The sequence below is a fragment of the Equus asinus genome, chromosome 3 (genome assembly GCF_041296235.1).
Source record: "Equus asinus isolate D_3611 breed Donkey chromosome 3, EquAss-T2T_v2, whole genome shotgun sequence".
Taxonomy (NCBI): Eukaryota; Metazoa; Chordata; class Mammalia; order Perissodactyla; family Equidae; genus Equus; species Equus asinus.
Genome location: NC_091792.1, coordinates 79,336,966 through 79,354,671, shown reverse-complemented (window position 1 = coordinate 79,354,671; position 17,706 = coordinate 79,336,966). Strand labels below are relative to the sequence as shown.

Here is a 17,706-nt window from a genome sequence, read left to right as displayed (position 1 = left end):
CATATCCATAAAACCTAGTATTGCTGGTTCACATGATGAATTTTTTTCTTTTAAAACATAAAGGGTATATTTTTATTGATATTTGAGGATTAATAAAAATGAAAATCCTAACTAAAGTCATCATATTCAGATTTAAGAGAACTTGATCAGTTTCTCTATATTTGATCAAAAGAATCTCTAATTCATAATCTACAGGGTCTACTTCCTCATCAGTCTAAAAATACAAATACTCCAAAATGGTGCACAAGAGAAAGACCAGACATGAAATGAAAATTTGGTCATACTCTATTTTTTTAAGTTGACAATTTTTTTAGAGCAGTTTAAGGTTCACAGTAAAACTGAGGGGAAGGTACAGAGGTTTCCCAGATACTCCCTGCCCCTCCATGTGCACAGCCTCCTCCGTTATCAACACCCCTCATTAGAGTGGGACATTTGTTACGATTGGTGAACCAACATATACATCATAATCACCCAAAGTTCATAGTTTACATTATAGTTCATTCTTGGTCGTATGCATTCTATAGATGTGGACAGGTGTATAATGACATGTATCTATCATTATGGTGTCATACATTAGTATTTTTACTGCCCTAAAAATCCTCTGTGTACCGCCTATTCATGACCCCCAACCTACTCTATTTTTAGAGAAGAAGAAATCTGTAGAATTAGGATGTGGAAACCAAAGTTTCAGAACAATGTCCAGCGAGTCCAGTCCCTTTCTGATGCTACCTGAATGAAAGATCTCCAGCTTTTGGTAGATGTGCTGAGTTGGCTTTTATGTGGAAATGGAAGGCAGCAATATCCCATGAGTGACTTCGGTTACGTGTAAGGTTTTATGTAATTTACTGTACTCTTTAGAGAACTTCTCTAGCTATACAAATTTATATTCACCAGATTTTATCCTACTATAGTGTTAAAAAGAAACTTTACTTAGAACTGAATCTGCAATTTGAATATATGACTCTTAATATGATTAAAAAATGTTCAAAACATCTTTTTGATCCCATAAATTTCAGGCATCTGTGATTAAGAAATGTTTGCCTATCATTATAGGCAAAGATTTGTTTCTTGTGGCACACTTTGGAATGCATTCTAGTTACTTCTCTAAGAAAACCTCCATCCTCCACGGTTGCAGTGGACATGATATAGCAAGAATTTAGAGGCTTCTTTCATACAGAGGAATGAAGTTATATTTACTGTTTCATTGATGCTAAGAGGCACCGCTCCCCAATTTAACATCTTGCCTTAATCATATGTGTTTAAGGATTTTCTAGATATCCTTCTGTTATTGGTTTCTAATTTAATTTCATTGTGTTTAGATAACATATCTGTATGCTTTCACTTCTTTGAAATTTATTGACACTTGTCTTATGGTCCAACATATAGTCTATCTTGGTGAATGTTCCATGTGCACGTGGAAAGAATGTGTATTCCTCAGTGATTGGTGGAGTGTTGTACACATGCACTTAGGTTAATTTGATTGATGGTTTTGTTCCTACATTTTCTGTACTCTTACTCATGTTCTGTTAATTACTTTTATCAGTTACTGAGAGAGGAGTGTTAAAAGTCTTAACTATAATTGTGGGTATTTCTTCCATTAGTTCTGCCACGTTTTTGCTTCGTGTATTTTGAAGGTCTGTTAATATGTACATAACATTAAGATCATTCTTAATGTTTTTCCAGGCTGAATTGATCCTTTTATTCTTATGAAATGTTCCTCTTTGTCCGTGGTAATATTTCTTCTCTTGAAGTCTACTGTATCTGATATTTTACTGTAGCCTGCTTTTTTATGTGTAGTGTTTCTGTGGTATAACTGGCATAGCTCTTCATCCTTATACTTTTAAACTATCTGAGTCTTTAATGTTAAAGTGTAATTCTTATGAAAAGCATATATTGGGTCTTGCTTTTTTGTCCAGTCTGACCGTCTCTACTTTTTTTATAGGTGATTTAGTTCATTTCCATTTAATGTAATTATTGATACAGTTGGGTTTAAGCCTATCATCTTGGTAATTGTTATCTGTTTGTGCCATCTGTTCTTTATTCATTTTTTTCCTCCTTTCCTGCCATCTTTTGAATAAATCAAGTTTATTTTTTTAATTCTGTTTCGTCTCCTTCATTGGCTATTTTTTAAAGTGGTTGCTTTAGGGATTACAGTATGCTTCCTTTAGTCTACCATGAATTAATACTGGAGCGTTTCTTGTATAGTGTAAGAACTTGACAATGATATATGTTATACATTCCGAAATACACTGTATTTATTTTTGAATAGTGAACAAAAGAAAAATGTCTTATACTTAGCCACATATTCATTACCTTTGGTGTTTTTCATTCTTTCATGTAGGTCCAAGTTCCTCTCTGTTATCATTTCCCTTCAACATGAAGAACTTTCTTTAACATCTCTTTTAGCAGGCCTGCTGATGACAAGTTCTCACAGCTCTTGTCTATTTGAAAAATGTCAATTTCATCTTTATTTTTAAAGGATACTTTGCTGATATTGTTTCTGGTGAGAAGTCAGCCCTCATATTTATCAGTGTTCCCCCTTGTCCCTGGATGCTTTTAGGATTTTCTTTAGCATTTTTTTTTTAACAATTTGGCTATAATATGACTAAGCATGGTTTTATTTGTCTTTATCTAACATGGGAATCTTTGAGATTTTTGGGTCTATGGGTTGATTTTTTTCCATCACATTTGGGAAATTCTTGACCATTATTTATTCAAGCATTTTTTCTCTCTCCTCTCTGTTTCTAGGACTCTAAATTATATGCATGTGAGATCACTTGATGTTGTCTCATAGGTCACTGAAGGTGACTCAATCTCTTTCTGTCTTTTTCTCTGTGCTTCAGTTTGGATAGTTTTTATTGACCATTCTTCAAGTTTATTGATCATTTCTTCTACAATGTTCAGTATACTGATAAGTCCACCTAGTGAAATTTCATTTCAGTGTAGAATTTTTCCCTTTTGTTTGTCTTTTTTAATAGTTTCCATTTCTTGGCTGAGATTCCCTATCTGTGCATTCATTGTGTCCATGTTTTCCTTTACATTCTCAAACATGTTTCTATCAGTGGTTTTAAAGTCATTGCTTGCCAGTTCCATCATTTGTGTCATTTTTTCCCTTCTGAATCATATTTTCCTACTTATTTACATGTTTTGTCATTTTTTGTTGTGCATTGTGGATGGTACAGTGTACAGAGTATAGATGTTTGTCTTCCTTTATTTATTTTCATTTATTTATTTATTTTTAAAGATTGGTACCTGAGCTAACATCTGTTGTCAATCTTCTTTTTTTTTCCCCCTTCTTCTCCCCAAAGCCCCCCAGTACATAGTTGTATATTCTTGTTGTGAGTGCCTCTGGTTGTGCCACGTGGGATGCCACCTCAGCATGGCCTGGTGAATGGTGCCATGTTTGCACCCAGGATCTAAACCAGTGAAACCCTTGGCCACCGAAGTGGAGTGTGCAAACTTAACCACTCGGCCACAGGGCCAGCCCCTTTGTCTTCCTTTAAAGTGTTCAGTTTTGTTGTAACAGACAGTAAATTTACTGGTGGATCACCTAGTTTTATTAAAATGGGTTTAGTGTAGCCCTATTCTAGGGTATGTCCCTTACAACCATTGCATGGTCTTTCTGGGGTCACAACTGAATGCTCAGATTGTTCACTGATGTCTGTTCACCCTGGATGATTGGAACTTCAGTGTCTCTCACAAGTTCCAGGAATTTCTGGAATCTCCATTCAGCTCTTAGATCTTCAGCAGCTGTTTTCTAGTAGGCTTTGCCGAGTCTTGTCCTGCACTAGTGCAGCTTAGTATTTGGCCAGTGACTAGAGCTGACCCCTGTGCAGTTTTCCAAGCCTTCCTCTGTGTGAATCCCTCCTTTCTGATCCCCCGCCTAGTGAGATTGCTCTGTTTGGGCTCTCCCTCCTTGTGTCATGGTTTGGAACATGCCTTCAGTCAAAAAGGAAGTTTGGTGCTCCCCTCAAGTGTTTCCATTCTCTTATGGTGTACAGCCCTGTTCTGTCTCTTATTCAGTGTCTTAAATTATTGCTTCAAGTATTTTGTATAGTTTTACAGTTGAGTATGACAAGGGGGCAAGTTCAATAATTGTTACTCTGTCTGGACTGAAACCAGAAGTCCACATTTTGACAAATCTGAAATTGTGATGTTTTTTACCATTAGTGCAATATTAAAGAAGTACATAGTGTTTGCTAATTTGGCAGTACAAAGAGCAGACTCTCATATCTACTTTTTAGGCATTTATGTCCACTTAAGAAGATGGTAAATGTACAGATAAAGTTAAATTGCAATAGAGCAGTATGTTTTCAAGTGTAAAATCGCCAATACACCTACGTGTTATAGCCCTTAAGTGGACTGCATAGCTATGGGTTACAGGGGAAAGACAGGGTTTCTTGGCAGAGGTCAGATTTGAGTAGAGGCTTGAGGTGTGGGTAATATTTAAGTAGGAGAGAGGCATTTCAGGATGAAGAGTATACTATGAACAAATAGAAAAGATGGAAACAAGGAAGGCTTTTTTTTTTTAAAGGTTGACACCTGCACTAACATTTGTTGCTAATCTTCTTTGTTTTTTCCTTCTTCTCCCCAAAGCCCCCCAGTACATAGTTGTATATTCTAGTTGTAGGTCCTTCTGGCTCTTCAAGCCACCTCAGCATGGCGTGATGAGTGGTGCTAGGTCCGTGCCCAGGATCTGAACTGGCGAAACCCTGGGCTGCCAAAGCAGAGTATGCAAACTTAACCACTGAGCCACAGGGCCAGCCCCAAGGAAGGCATTTTTGAATGATCTATCTGCCTATGGTAGAGGGTTTGGGTTAGGATATTAATCGGTGATGCTTATAATATAATGTGATTTAATATAATATAATATGCTGAGTGGTGGGTTTCAGTTTTGTCTTATAAGTAATATGGTAATAATGTGAAAGATGCTTAAGGAAGAAGAAACCAGTGAGGGAGAACAGTAGGGAGTCCGTGATTGTTATCGAGAGGTGAGGCGATAAAAGCTTAACTAGGGTATAACAGTGGAAATGGAAAGGAGGGGCAGACACGAGGAATAATACAAAGAAAAATCAGCAGAAATTGTTATTGCCCGGGTATGTGTGAGATAGGAAGAGGAAAAAGGTGGCTGTGAACTTTTGACCCTGAGTACCTGAGAGAATAATATATTGGCAGAAATTGAGGAGTAAAGAATGGAGTCCATCAAAACATGAGTGATAAATTTGGTTTTAGATACTAGAGAATTGAAGGGATTAGAAACACTATTAACTTGCTTTACAGTGGTATCACTGCTTAAAATTAGCAGCAATTTATTAATATTTACATTTTGAAGGTTTTAACAGTACTAATTTTATTTTTGTTTATACTACAGTGTTTTTGGCTAATGTGCTTGTTTCTTTTGTTCAGTTGGGAACTGAGTAAGCCAATAAAGTAAAAGTGAGTACAGAGGCAGCTCTGAATAGGACACTAACAAAGAAAGTGTAATTACTGAATTACCAAGATAACTAACCCCTGCCCCACTACCCTCCATTCTCATGACATTTATCATGTGGCATTGCTTCTGCCTACTTGTCTTCCTTCTTACTAAAGTGTTGTATTAGTTAGCTTTTGCTGCATAAAAAAATCTTAGCAAAGCTAATTAAAACACAAGCGTTTGTTATTTCTCCCAGTTGGGTGGGCTGTCTAGGTCATCTGGTCTGAGCTGGCTCTGCTGATCTCTGAAGTCATTTGGCTGCTCAGCTAGTGCCGTTAGGTCCCGGAGCCGCGGTAGGACATCCCCTCTCTGCTCCATGTGGTCTGTCATCCTCCAGTGAGCTAGCCCAGGTTTGTTCACACAGCACCAGTGTTCCAAGAGAACAAGAAAGGCGGTTACAAGGCCTCTTGAAACCTGCATTTAAAGCTCACACTTCTGTGTCATTCTATTGCTCAAAGCAAGTTACAGGCCTGCCAAGATTCAAGGGATGAAGAAATAGATTTTTCCTTTTTTTTATATTATCTTTTTTATTTTTTAAAGATTGGCACCTGAGCTAACAACTGTTGCCAATCTTTTTTTTTTCTGCTTTTTTCTCCCCAAATCCCCCAAGTACATAGTTGTATATTTTAGTTATGGGTCCTTCTAGTTGTGGCATGTGGGACACCGCCTCAGCATGGCCTGATGAGTGGTGCCATGTCTGCGCCCAGGATCCGAACCAGCGAACCCTGGGCCGCTGAAGCAGAGCGTGCGAACTTAACCACTCGGCCACCAGGCTGGCCCCAAATCATTTGTTTTTAAAGATCAGCACCTGAGCTCACATCTGTTGCTGACCATCTTCTTTTTCTTTTTTCTTCTCCTTCTTCTTCTTCTCCCCAAAGCCCCGTAGTACATAGTTGATATTATTCTAGTTGTAGGTCCTCCTGGCTCTGCTACGTGGGACACTGCCTTAGCGTGGCTTGATGAGCAGTGCCATGTCCGCACCCAGGATCTGAACCAGCGAAACCCTGGGCCACCAAAGTGGAGCACGTGAACTCAACCATTTGGCCACAGGGCCAGCCCCTAGGTTTTACCTTTTGTTGGGTGGAATTGCAAGAAGTTTCGTCCGTTGCATTCAATCTACCACGACTGTAAGCTATGTGAGTAGAGAGGTGACATCACTCTTACCTACTTTGCTGTCTTTGGTAACTGACACATAGTAGGCCTAAATATTTTTTTAATGGATGACTAAGTTAACGAAGGGAGGAAAGTATTCAAGGAGCATTTCAATATACCTTAGTTTAAAAATAAACACTTACTTGTATCATACCAGTAGTGACTATGGTGTTTCCATGGACATGTTTCAGAGAGAATCTCTATTCTCCTTCTGTCATTTGAGATGGACCAAAGGAGATATTTAAAACAAAACAAAACAAAACGTAACCACCACTTGAGTTAACTTTGTTTGGTATTTTTACCTTCACCTTTGATTGTCTCAAGAAGAATTTGCTTGAGTTTTGTGCAATCTCACAGTCCTATTCTGTTTTCCAGGCAATGCTGTGGGTAGACTAGCTCCAACCTGAACATTCAGGAGACCTGTATATGCTATGTTAGAATAACTGAGGTTGTAAGTCAAGGAGGCGAATGGCTTTTACCTCTTAGACAAGTGAGTGAACCACAGTTGGTAGAGTCCTGTTAGCCGGTACTGCTCTGTCAACCTGAGCAAATGACTTACTCTCACTAAACCTCAGTTTTCTCATCTGGGACAATATTTTTCACGATTATTGTGAGAATTAAGTGAAACATGTGAAGTACTAGCTATAATTCCTGACTCCTGGGGGGCGGTCAATAAAGTTTGGTTCTTTCTCCGTGTGAACCACAGCACTGTCATGATGCGATGTGTTCATCATGGTTTCTCGTCTTTGCCATTATTGATATTTGGGATCGGATGTTTCTTTGTTGTGAGGGACTGTCCTATGCATTATAGGATGTTTAGCAGCATTTCTAACTTCTACACACTAGATACAGTATGACCACCCGTCTAGTTGTGACAGCTAAAAATGTCTCCACACATTGCCAAATGTCCTTGGAGGCCAAATGCAAACGTTTTATTCAGCAGTGATAAGGATAGGAATGGGGGGGAATGTAGCAGTGTACCCATAAATGTAGGATGGGAAAGAAATTAAAATCGTTGATTCTTCTAAGAATGCCTAAAACTTTTGCTGTCTCTCTTACTTTTCCTATAATTTATCTTAAACATTTTGTTTATGATGCTAATAAAATGGCTAACGTTTGCTATGTATCCCTCACTGTGCTAATAAGCTTTGCATGAATTAATAGTTGAATGTTGTATATATATCTGCCCTCCCTATTAGATTGGCAGTCTGCTGTGAACAGGGACTTTGCCTTACACCAGCTCTAGGCACAGCGTATTTGTGCTTACTAGGTAGCTAATCTACATGTTACTTGGTCACATTGCACCCAAATGAAACAATAAGGAGCTGAAAATGTATGGGGGAGTAGAAAAACATGGAAAATGTATGTATCTAAATGTTGTAGGACACAAATATTGATTCTTTTTCAAAAACTTTCAGGAATCACTTATTCCAAGAAAAGTAACTTAACCCACCATTAAATTTTCTTTCATCATCACCAAGCCAATATATCATCAGAAAAATGGAAACAAACTACTCCTTTAAAGTTAAATTTTTTCTGTTTTATTTATTATGAAGAGGATTCCAGTAGTACTTAGAAATTTTTGACTCATTCATACTTAATGTTTTATTCACCACGTCATTAATTGTTAAAAATGTTAGAGTTAAACTTTAAATTCAGGACAGGATTTGATTTTCTTGTTTTTCCTATAAAAATATATATTTCCAATTACATAATTGAGCTAGAAAATTAAAACATAGAAATGTGTAACTTAAGGAGTAAAAGTCTCTGTGTTATAGATCTGAATTATTATTTTTAAAGTTGCACTATATATAACTGTATGAATGTAGCATAATTCTAATTAAACAATCTGCTATCAAAGGACATTTAAATTGTTTCCAGTTTTTGCTGCAGTGATTATCTTTGTTCTTATTGTTTTGCACACTTGCTCATATGACTCCTTAGTACAGATTCCTGGAAGTGGAACTGCAGAGTCAGAAGATGCGCTCATGGAGCGTTTCACTAGTATGTAGTACACATGTGCATATTCCTTACAGTACGTTTCTTCCAAAGCATTCCTGTATGAAGAGAGACTCTGGCATGTCCTTTCTCTTTCTCAGTTTATTATCCAACAGAGAAATGGTGAAAAGTCACTCTTTTTCTTGTAATTTCATCCTCACTGCTACCCAAGATAAGGTATTATAATTACATCTCAGTGGTGTCTGTTGTGGCTGAGTAGAATCTTGAAAACAGAGACACTTTATCTCTCTGATTCCCAACTGCACCCTCTGGATGGCACCTAAAATTCTGTTTTTTGAACTGCAGATTATGACCCATTAGTGGGTCATTTAATCATTTTAATGATTAATGAGTTTGAAAAGTTTTTGTTTTTTTAAAAAATGAAATCTAATAGAATAAAAAGAATATGCTTTCTTACAGTGGGCCCTGGTCAAAAGTGTGAATATGTCTGATCCTAGCAAATTTCCCCAGGTACAAGGAGGGGAGCCCCCCAGTTCCATCCCTAGTGGCCCAGCCCTGTGGCCCTGGTCTTGCTGCCTTCACTAAGCGCTCCTTGTCCTTCCCTGGGATGTGAGTGGGGGGATTGTCACGGGTGTGCAGAAAACAAACCATTGAGGCATTTGATGTAGAACTCGTCACATACTCAGAATTTCGCCAGTTAGAATGTGTGTCTCTCGTGTGAGAAATACAGACCTTTTACTGGAGAAGGTATTTTATTTATTGCTAGCTAGCTACATCTTCTATTTCTCTTTCCCCGTGTGAAAATGTTCCTGAAAGCCTCACGTTGCGGAGAGGTGCAGAGCTTGGCCCATCTTCTCGTCGGTCGGCCCAGTCCCTCCCTTTCTGTTTCAGGCGCCTTCCTCAAAAGCACAGAACTGTGAAGGGAAAGTGAGGGGACCGGCTGGGGGAGCAGGGGGGGCAGAAGGGGCTTTCCCTGGTCTTTCCTCATGCTCCAGTGCCAGAGGCTTAGTTGGTATTTCAAAATTTTGAAGTAAAACCTGCTTTTACAATTAATGCAAATATTACTCAGTGATTCATCCTTTCCAAATAATTCTTGGTTTCTTTTGACATTTTATTTTTAAATTGTGAGTTAACATTGACATCACTCCAGGGTTACTGTTACCTCAGCTCTTCACAGGGGACATAACAGTCTCACAAAGGCTATAAGGGTCAGAGTTTAACCGTCACCTGTCTCTTGGGCTGTTTTTGGGCTTTTAAAACTGGTCTTTTGTCACACACGTGTGCATAGGTCCAGGGAGATGTGGGAGGAGGACTGTGTTTAATTAGGTGTCTGCCCGGTGCCCCCAGATCAGAGATCTGCAGTAAGGTTTGAGCTACAGTGGTGGTGCTGACGCCATCCCCGCAGGGGCTCCGGGGAAGAAGGTTTAGTTGAGGTTTTTAAATTAGGGTGAGGGCTGCTTTATATTAAATCCATCCATTCGAAGGTTAGAAAACCATCCGCAGGTTTAAATTTTGTATACACATATGTATTTTTAAATACATAAATTTATTTAGTGAGTGGAGTACAGCTGCTGAGCGGGTTCTGTCAGTGACAAGTCAGCAGTCTTACCGAAAGCCAAAAAAATGTTCTTAATATTTCTCTTGGAGGTCTGGGCTCCTGTGGTGTTCTAAGAATAAGAATTTTTTAAATTTTTTTAAGACAAACGTGCTGTTTTTATTTATTTCTTCTCCTCAAAGCCCCCCAGTACATAGTTGTATATTTCAGTTGTGGATCCTTCTAGCTGTGGCATGTGGGATGCTGCCTCAGCATGGCCTGATGAGCGGTGCCATGTCCGCGCTCAGGATGGGAACCAGCAAAACCCTGGGCCACTGAAGCAGAGCACAAATTCAACCACTTGGCCACGGGGCTGGCCCCTCCCACCCCCTTTTTTTGAGGAAGATTAGCCCTGAGCTAACATCTGCAGCCAATCCTCCTCTTTTTGCTGAGGAAGACTGGCCCTGAGCTAACATCTGTGCCCATCTTCCTCTACTTTATATGTGGGACGCCTGCCACAGCATGCCTTGACCAGCGGTGCCATGTCTGCACCCGGGATCCGAACAAGGGAACCCCAGGCCACCGAAGCAGAATGTGCACACTTAACCGCTGTGCCACTGGGCGGGCCCAAGAATAAGAATTTTTGACATGGAATGTTGTAACTGGTTTTAGCACTGTATTTCAGTGTAACACAATATTTTACTAGTATTCACATAACTGAAAATTATGCTAATAATTCTTAATAGAGATATGTACCTAAGTACATATAAAAATCTACATTTACAGAAAGTTACAATTTAGGTGATTTGTTCTTTGAATCAGCATTTATTAGCTAACTAACATTCTGAGCTCAGCAAAATCCTACCCTTTTCAAAGGTCCATCCCATCAGAATCTCTGATTTTACAGATGAGGAAACCAAGGCCACAGTGAGGGTTGTTGTGTGTCCAGTCGCACACCCAGCGGTGGCAGAACTCTTGAATTTCCAGTGACTTAATTCGTCTTTACTGTATCAGATCAATTTTCCCTTTTTTAACTACTTGTCTTAATCGTTTGCAGCTGTTTGTAAATCCTCAGTGTAATTCCTTGTTTTAGACTGATGTTCCCTGCAAATCCGCGTGCACTTCTTGTTCTTATGGGACTCCGGGCTGCCCTCTTCCCTTGGCTTGCGGTTGGACTCTACCCCACCAGGCGTCGTCCTTGAGGCTTTCTCACTCTCCCAGCCACACAGGGCCCTGCAGGAGAGGGTTTCATTGGAAATCAGGGTCCTCTTTGGAGGACTTTGTCCTTTTTGGAGTTTTAGGTGGTGTCTTCATTAGGATAACGGCCAAACTGCTTTAACAAGGAGACCCGATAGCACGCTGGGTTAGAACAAAGAAGTGTGTTTCTTTCTCACGTCGCCACCATGTTAGCTGCCATTCATCACCATCTGTGTGGTAGGAGCTGGGTCTTCTCAATGTCTCGGTTTTATCCAGCCTGAAAGAGAAAAAACAAAGGCACAGAGGAAGGATGTCAGAGCCTTCAGCCCAGACCTAGAAGTGGCACGTTCCAGGGGCCAGCGTTTCGTCAAATGGCCATCCCTAACTCCAGGGAAGCATGGGGCGCCCTCCCTCTGGACAGCGTGGGCAAGCGGCAGCTCTATCACTGGGGAGGAGGCGAGAGCAGACTGGGTGACAGCTGACATTCTCAGTTCCAGGTCCAAGTGCCCTTGAGCACTTTATAGACTTCATGAAAAAAAAATGAAAAATTTGCCTCAGGAACTAATATTTGCTTTCAGCTTTGTTTTTTTTTTTTTATCTTCTAATTTTTTCATAGAATATACGTAAAATTTGATCTAAGTAAATTTAAATAAAATTAACCTATATTTGAAATAACGATAAGGATATTTCTTAAGTAAATAAATCCAAAATGATGTGTGATTTTAGATACTGTTTGTATCTGACCATGTGGTTCTTCACTTTTCTCAGGGCTTCTGGATAGTAGAAGATGGCGAAGCCCAGCAGTGTCTTAATATCTGGCTGGGGTTGATTAAATCTGAGACTAGAGCCTCGATAATAAGGGCTCTTCTTTTTGCGTCTTTTGATTGTGCTTTTACTAGTATAGCGCTTCTGCACCGCTTTGACAGTGGCAGGAAATGGCCTGCTGGAGGGCAGTACTGAGCGGCTCGCGCAGCCGTCCTCCCCTTGTGCTGTGCAAAGATGACAACAGAATGACCCCTCTGAGTTTCTCAACTCAAGCAGTGTGTAGACACCCTGGAGACAGTTCTAGGGGTGTCACAGCATCATGAGGGTTGAAAAATAATCTCCACGAAGAGCTAAGACTGTAAATCCTTGAAGGCTAGATGGTGACAAAAAGAAATGGCGTCTCAGAATGCAAGTGTGCATGAATCTTATGCAGAGGATGCAGATTAGTTGCACCAAACTCCAGGACACTGATGTGAGCTTGGCATGAAGGTTTTATATTATACGTAAGTGGTAATTCCTTGATTATGCAAGCTTCTGCTGTTAGATTTAGATTCCAAAAAGGAACCACACCACGGGCAAACTCTTTAGAAAAGGGTTATATTTGGTTACTGGAGTAATACAGCTTACTCCTGCGCATTGGAATTTTTAAGTTCATTGCAGTCTTACAGTGGCTTTATTTATTTATTTTTTTGATTTGCAGCTCCAGAATGGCAGAAGACGATCCATATTTGGGAGGTCATGAACAAGTAAGTGTTAGAATCTCACTGACAATTTTTTGTAAATGTATTCATATTTTAAAATATACAGACGTAACTATAGTAAATGTCAGGAAAACTCTAAAATTGGTAAAACTTTGTAAAAATTGCTTTGGCAGTTTCCCTGTTGCTCCGTGTAAGGTCAGAGAGGACAAGTCATGTAAAATGAGTAACTTAAAGCCTGCTGTCATACACATTGTTGCATAAAACTTATATGTGCTACAGGTCAAATGATAACTCCTGTGTTAGTTTCCTAGGCCTGCTGTGACAAATTATCACAAACCCTGTGGCTTAAAACACAGAAATATATTCTCTCGCAGTCTGGAGGCTAGAGGTGCAAAATCAAGACAATGACAGGGTTAGTTCCTTCTGGAAGTTCTCAAGGAGAATCTCCTCAGCCTCTCCCCTGGCCTAGGGGCAGCCAGCAGTCCTTGGCGCTCCTGGGCTTGTGGCTGCATCGCTCCAGCACATGGCCTTCTTCCCTGTGTATCTATATCCAGATCGCCTTCTTTTTTCTCTTATACAGGTGCCAGGCTGGATGTAGGGCCTACCCTTCAGTAGAACTTTACCTTAACTTGATTGCATCTCCAAAGACCCTATTTCTAAGACAAGTCACATTCACAGATACTAGGGGTTAGGACTTGAACATATCTGTTTTGAGGGGGACACAAAATATTTAAAACTCACCTAATGAGGAGGCAGATTGGTGTAGTGAAAAGACCTTTGGACTTAGAACTGGAAGGTTGTTATGTAAGAGCTGGTGCTACTGATGAGCTCTTAAAACCTCTTAAAACCTGAGGAATCACTTAGCAGCACCCCCCCCCCCCCCAACATCCTCACTTTTCTCATTTGCAAACTAGGAATGCCAGCTCCACACCCACAGTGGTGCTGAAATGACTTAATGGGCAATGAATCTGCTTTGGGAGCATAGAACTGTTCATTATCATTATATTAGCAGTTATGAAGAGATATCAATGTCCTGTTTTACTTTTTCTCCTAGTTTTTTACTTTGAAAAATTTCAAGCCTATAAAAAGTTTGAATAGTCCAACAAATCTTTGTTGATTATTAATATTTTGTTTTTCTCTCTATATATATTATATTTACACATATCATATATATAGATATTAAATGAACCATTTGAAAGTAATTTTCAGGCTGTAGGGTAATTCCAATGGCAATATTCAGTTTTTAAGGTAACGATTTTTAAGAAGTAATTTAAAATACTGATATTTGTTTATCCATCAGCTGTACATTAAGGCATTACTGTGTACCAGAGCATTGGCTAAGGAGGGACGCAGAAATCAGTGATGTGTGGACCCTCAGTTCAGGAAGCTGCCATTCTCCTAGGAGAGACAGGGAGATGAAGAGTTGCCGGTGGTGATGAGTGCTGTCGTGCTGGCCTGCGTAGAATCGGTCGGAAACGTTGAGTGGATCACTGTGTTGCCCGGGGGAAGAGTGGGGTTGTGGAGGACTTCCAGATACAGGCTGAGATTTGGAAGATGTACTTTGCCAGGCTAGACGAGGAGAGGGGACCCTAGGCACCAGGACACCGTGGTCCAGGATTTGTAATCATTTCACACTTAATCTTTAGTAGCAAAAACCTAAAAGATGGATTTGCCAAGTTTACACATGCAAGAATCAGTTGGAAAGATAAAACCAAGAGTGAAGTACTTTTTAAGGGGTCAAGTATTGCTTCTTTAAATAAAATAGACTTGGATAGCATGCATTACTCTTGATAATGTTCTGATTGATTGAGAAAGAATGAGTATGCATTGCTTTTCATATTAAGGTGCTTCTTTTGAATCTTATTGTAAAAATGGTGATATAGGATAAATCTAGAAACATTTTCTTTGATTACACCATGAAAGACATTGGGCTACTCATATTATCAAAAACCTATGTTTTACCTTTTGCTTTTAATATGCTATCTCTAACAATTAAAGGCAAACTCTAACCAGCATTAAGGTTGTTTCTGCCTGTTTTAGACCATGCTTTCCTGTCTGTGTACAGGAAATCTTATCAACAAGAGATGGTCCTTTGTGCCACACAAGAGTAGAAGCTGCTGAAAACATTCATTTCGAAAGCTTTTCTTCTGTGGGCATTTTGTGATCATCAGCAATAGGGGTGGGGCATGCTCTGATATTTCCATTTTTGAGAGGAGAGGTCTTTGAATTTTGATGGCTTTTTTTCTTGTCTCAAGCTTAGTGTGTATGTTTTCTGAAGTCTACATGTCCTCAGTGAGGTATCCTCAGTGTTTTAGTGTATTCTGGAATGTGCTTTCCACCCCTCAGCTAGTACGCACTGCAGGCTGCAGCACAGCACACCTTCCCTCTTTGTCTGGAGAGGAGTGTCTCTCTCCTAAGATCAGTGCTTTTGCCCCCCAACCTGTCCTTTTAGCCGCCTTCAGGACCAGAGGAAAGGTTTCCTCTGCTAGGTCATCTTTTCTGCTCTGAGACTCTCTGCTCTGAGAACACTCTGTAAGGTGGGGCCCCTTTTTACGAGAACATGTTTTTTCATTCCTATATTTCCTTTTCAGCAAACAATGAATAGTATAGCTGAACTTTGAAGCACTGAAGTGGAGCACATTTGTTGTTCCTCAACTGAAAATTTGCCTACCTCACAACTGGATGTGAAGTGTTCTTCATTTAAACACTGTGTTTCTTACTCTTGCTTTAACTAGGCATACCAGGTTTTTAGGTACTCAAGAACTTCCAATAATACGCTAACAAAGAAAAGGAGTAGATTGTAATACTGGTTACTTTTTAAAAAATACCACCTCCACATACTTAGTAACTAGCGTATCATAAAAAATGAAATATGGTTGGTTTCTGTGCTGTCCACACACATTTCAAACAGATGACTTATTTAGCTCAAAACGAATACCAAGCTCAGAAATATGAATTTGAAGTCCTGAATAAAGTCATTGGAAAGAAAAATTTTTTCTTGGGATTAGTAATTTATCAAGGTAGAATATAATTCAATCAAAATATATTGCATGCCCACTGTATTAGTTTTATGTTGGTGCTGTGACAAATTACCACAAATTTAGTAGCTTAAAACAACACAAATGTATTCTATAATCTGGAGGTCAGAAGTCTAAAATCAAGGTGTTGGCAGGGCTCTTGTCCTTCTGGAAGCTTCCATTTCCTTGCCTTTTTGATCTTCTAGAGGCTGCCTACATTCCTTGGCTTGTGACCCCTTCCATCGCTCCGACCTCTTGCTTCCATTGTCACATCTGCTGCTATTCACTGATCTCCTGCGTCGCTCTTATCAGACCCATCTGGATAATCCAAGATAATCTCCTCATCTCTATGTTTTTACCTTAAGAACATCTGCAAAATCCTTTTGCTCCATGAGGTAGTAGTCACAGATCTGAGGACTAGGATGTGGATGTCTTTGCAGGGAACCGTTATTCAGCCAACCACACCCACTAAATTCCAGGTATTTGGCATTGTGTTAGGTAGAAAAAAAAGTGAGGGAGCTCAGTGCTCAGTCATCTCCTCCTTGGTCTATATTTTCAATTTTTCTGTAAATTCTTCTAGGGCTGCTGTCTAATTCTTTCAGGTCCTGGAGTTGGATGTCTAGAGTAGCGGTTTATTTATGGTCATAAAAGAAACAGATTTCTAGGATTATATTCTTATGCTTGTATGTCTAAGGAGTACAAGCTTCAGATCATTCATTCAACAATTGTCTGTTGTATGATCAACATGCGCTGGACCATGAAGGTAGATGGTGAGCAGGCTGTAGCAGGTCCTCAGCTCTGTGGCCGTCCCCCTCAGTCCCTTTGTCACGTGAACAGCCCAGCCCTGTGAGGAGTGCCATACACATGAGGGTTAGCTGGGTCTCATGAAGGTGTTTTCAAAATCATGATTTGAAATATTTTCAGATTTTTGTTGTTGGCTGTAGTTTTTGTTCCTGTAATTAAGTGTCAGGTGTTCCAACCTCAAATTTTTAATACAATGTTGGAAAAATAATGATTGAAATATTTAAATTTTCTTTTTTACAGATGTTTCATTTGGAGTCTTTGAATCATACAATGTTTAATCCAGAATTATTTCCACAAGAGGTGTCACTACCCACAGGTAAGAACTCCTCATCCCTGTTGGCCTGTTGCTTCCGTTTTTTTTTAATTCAGGATTTGCTAACAGTCTCTTTTAGAAAGTCAGATGTACTTGAAGGGAAGTGGCACTTTATGTTTTACAAGCCAATCTTTCAATATACTTTCTTGAAATCTATTTGCACAAAAATCTTTCACCCAAATTACCCACCGCATGACTTATAATTGTTGCTGGTATCTGCTAGGACAGCTCAGAAGGAATTTCTTTACTCAGTGTAAGGATTTTCCTTTTCACCCAATCTTACTATTTTGGGGTTCCTTTAAACTCCCCTTTGCTTTGTCCCAGATGCAGGCAGTGTCGATTCCTTAGATCTATTCCAAAAACACTTATTTGAGCGCCTGTTGTGTGCCTAGCAGTATGCCAGGCACTGGGGAAAACGTGTACAGAAATCAGAAAGATCGTCGCAGTAGACAAATCATCTTTGTAAAAAGCTTTTAGCTGTACATTCTGACCAATTGGATAAAACTCATGATAACGATCCTTCCTTCTAACATCTAAACATTGTTTACTCTCATGTGAGTGATTAAAAACATCAATTCATTTAGTCTCTTTTTATTGATTGATGTGTACGGAAACTCAGGATAGTGGCTCTTTTTACGTGCTCCTCACATCACCAGCGGAAATTCACAGATGTTCAGAGGCAGTGTGAATAAATGATGGAAGTTGAATAAAACAGAGAGTTTTGTAATCAGTGAAGTGGACATCAACTATTCTGTATACCATGGACTCACTTCTCTTCCTTGGGAGACTTT

At 39.6% G+C, this 17,706-nt stretch overlaps 1 protein-coding gene across 2 annotated transcripts in view; it reads left to right on the top strand.

Moving 5' to 3' along the window:
• The window catches only part of NFKB1 (nuclear factor kappa B subunit 1), a 113,005-nt gene that overhangs the window by 10,081 nt on the left and 85,218 nt on the right, over positions 1-17,706 (top strand). For both annotated transcript variants that reach the window (XM_044766391.2, XM_044766389.2), the window contains exons 2-3: positions 12,781-12,826; positions 16,843-16,918. In XM_044766391.2, coding sequence (XP_044622326.1) covers positions 12,788-12,826; positions 16,843-16,918 — 115 coding nt within the window. In that variant the 5' untranslated portion in view covers positions 12,781-12,787. The remainder of the gene's footprint in view (positions 1-12,780; positions 12,827-16,842; positions 16,919-17,706) is intronic.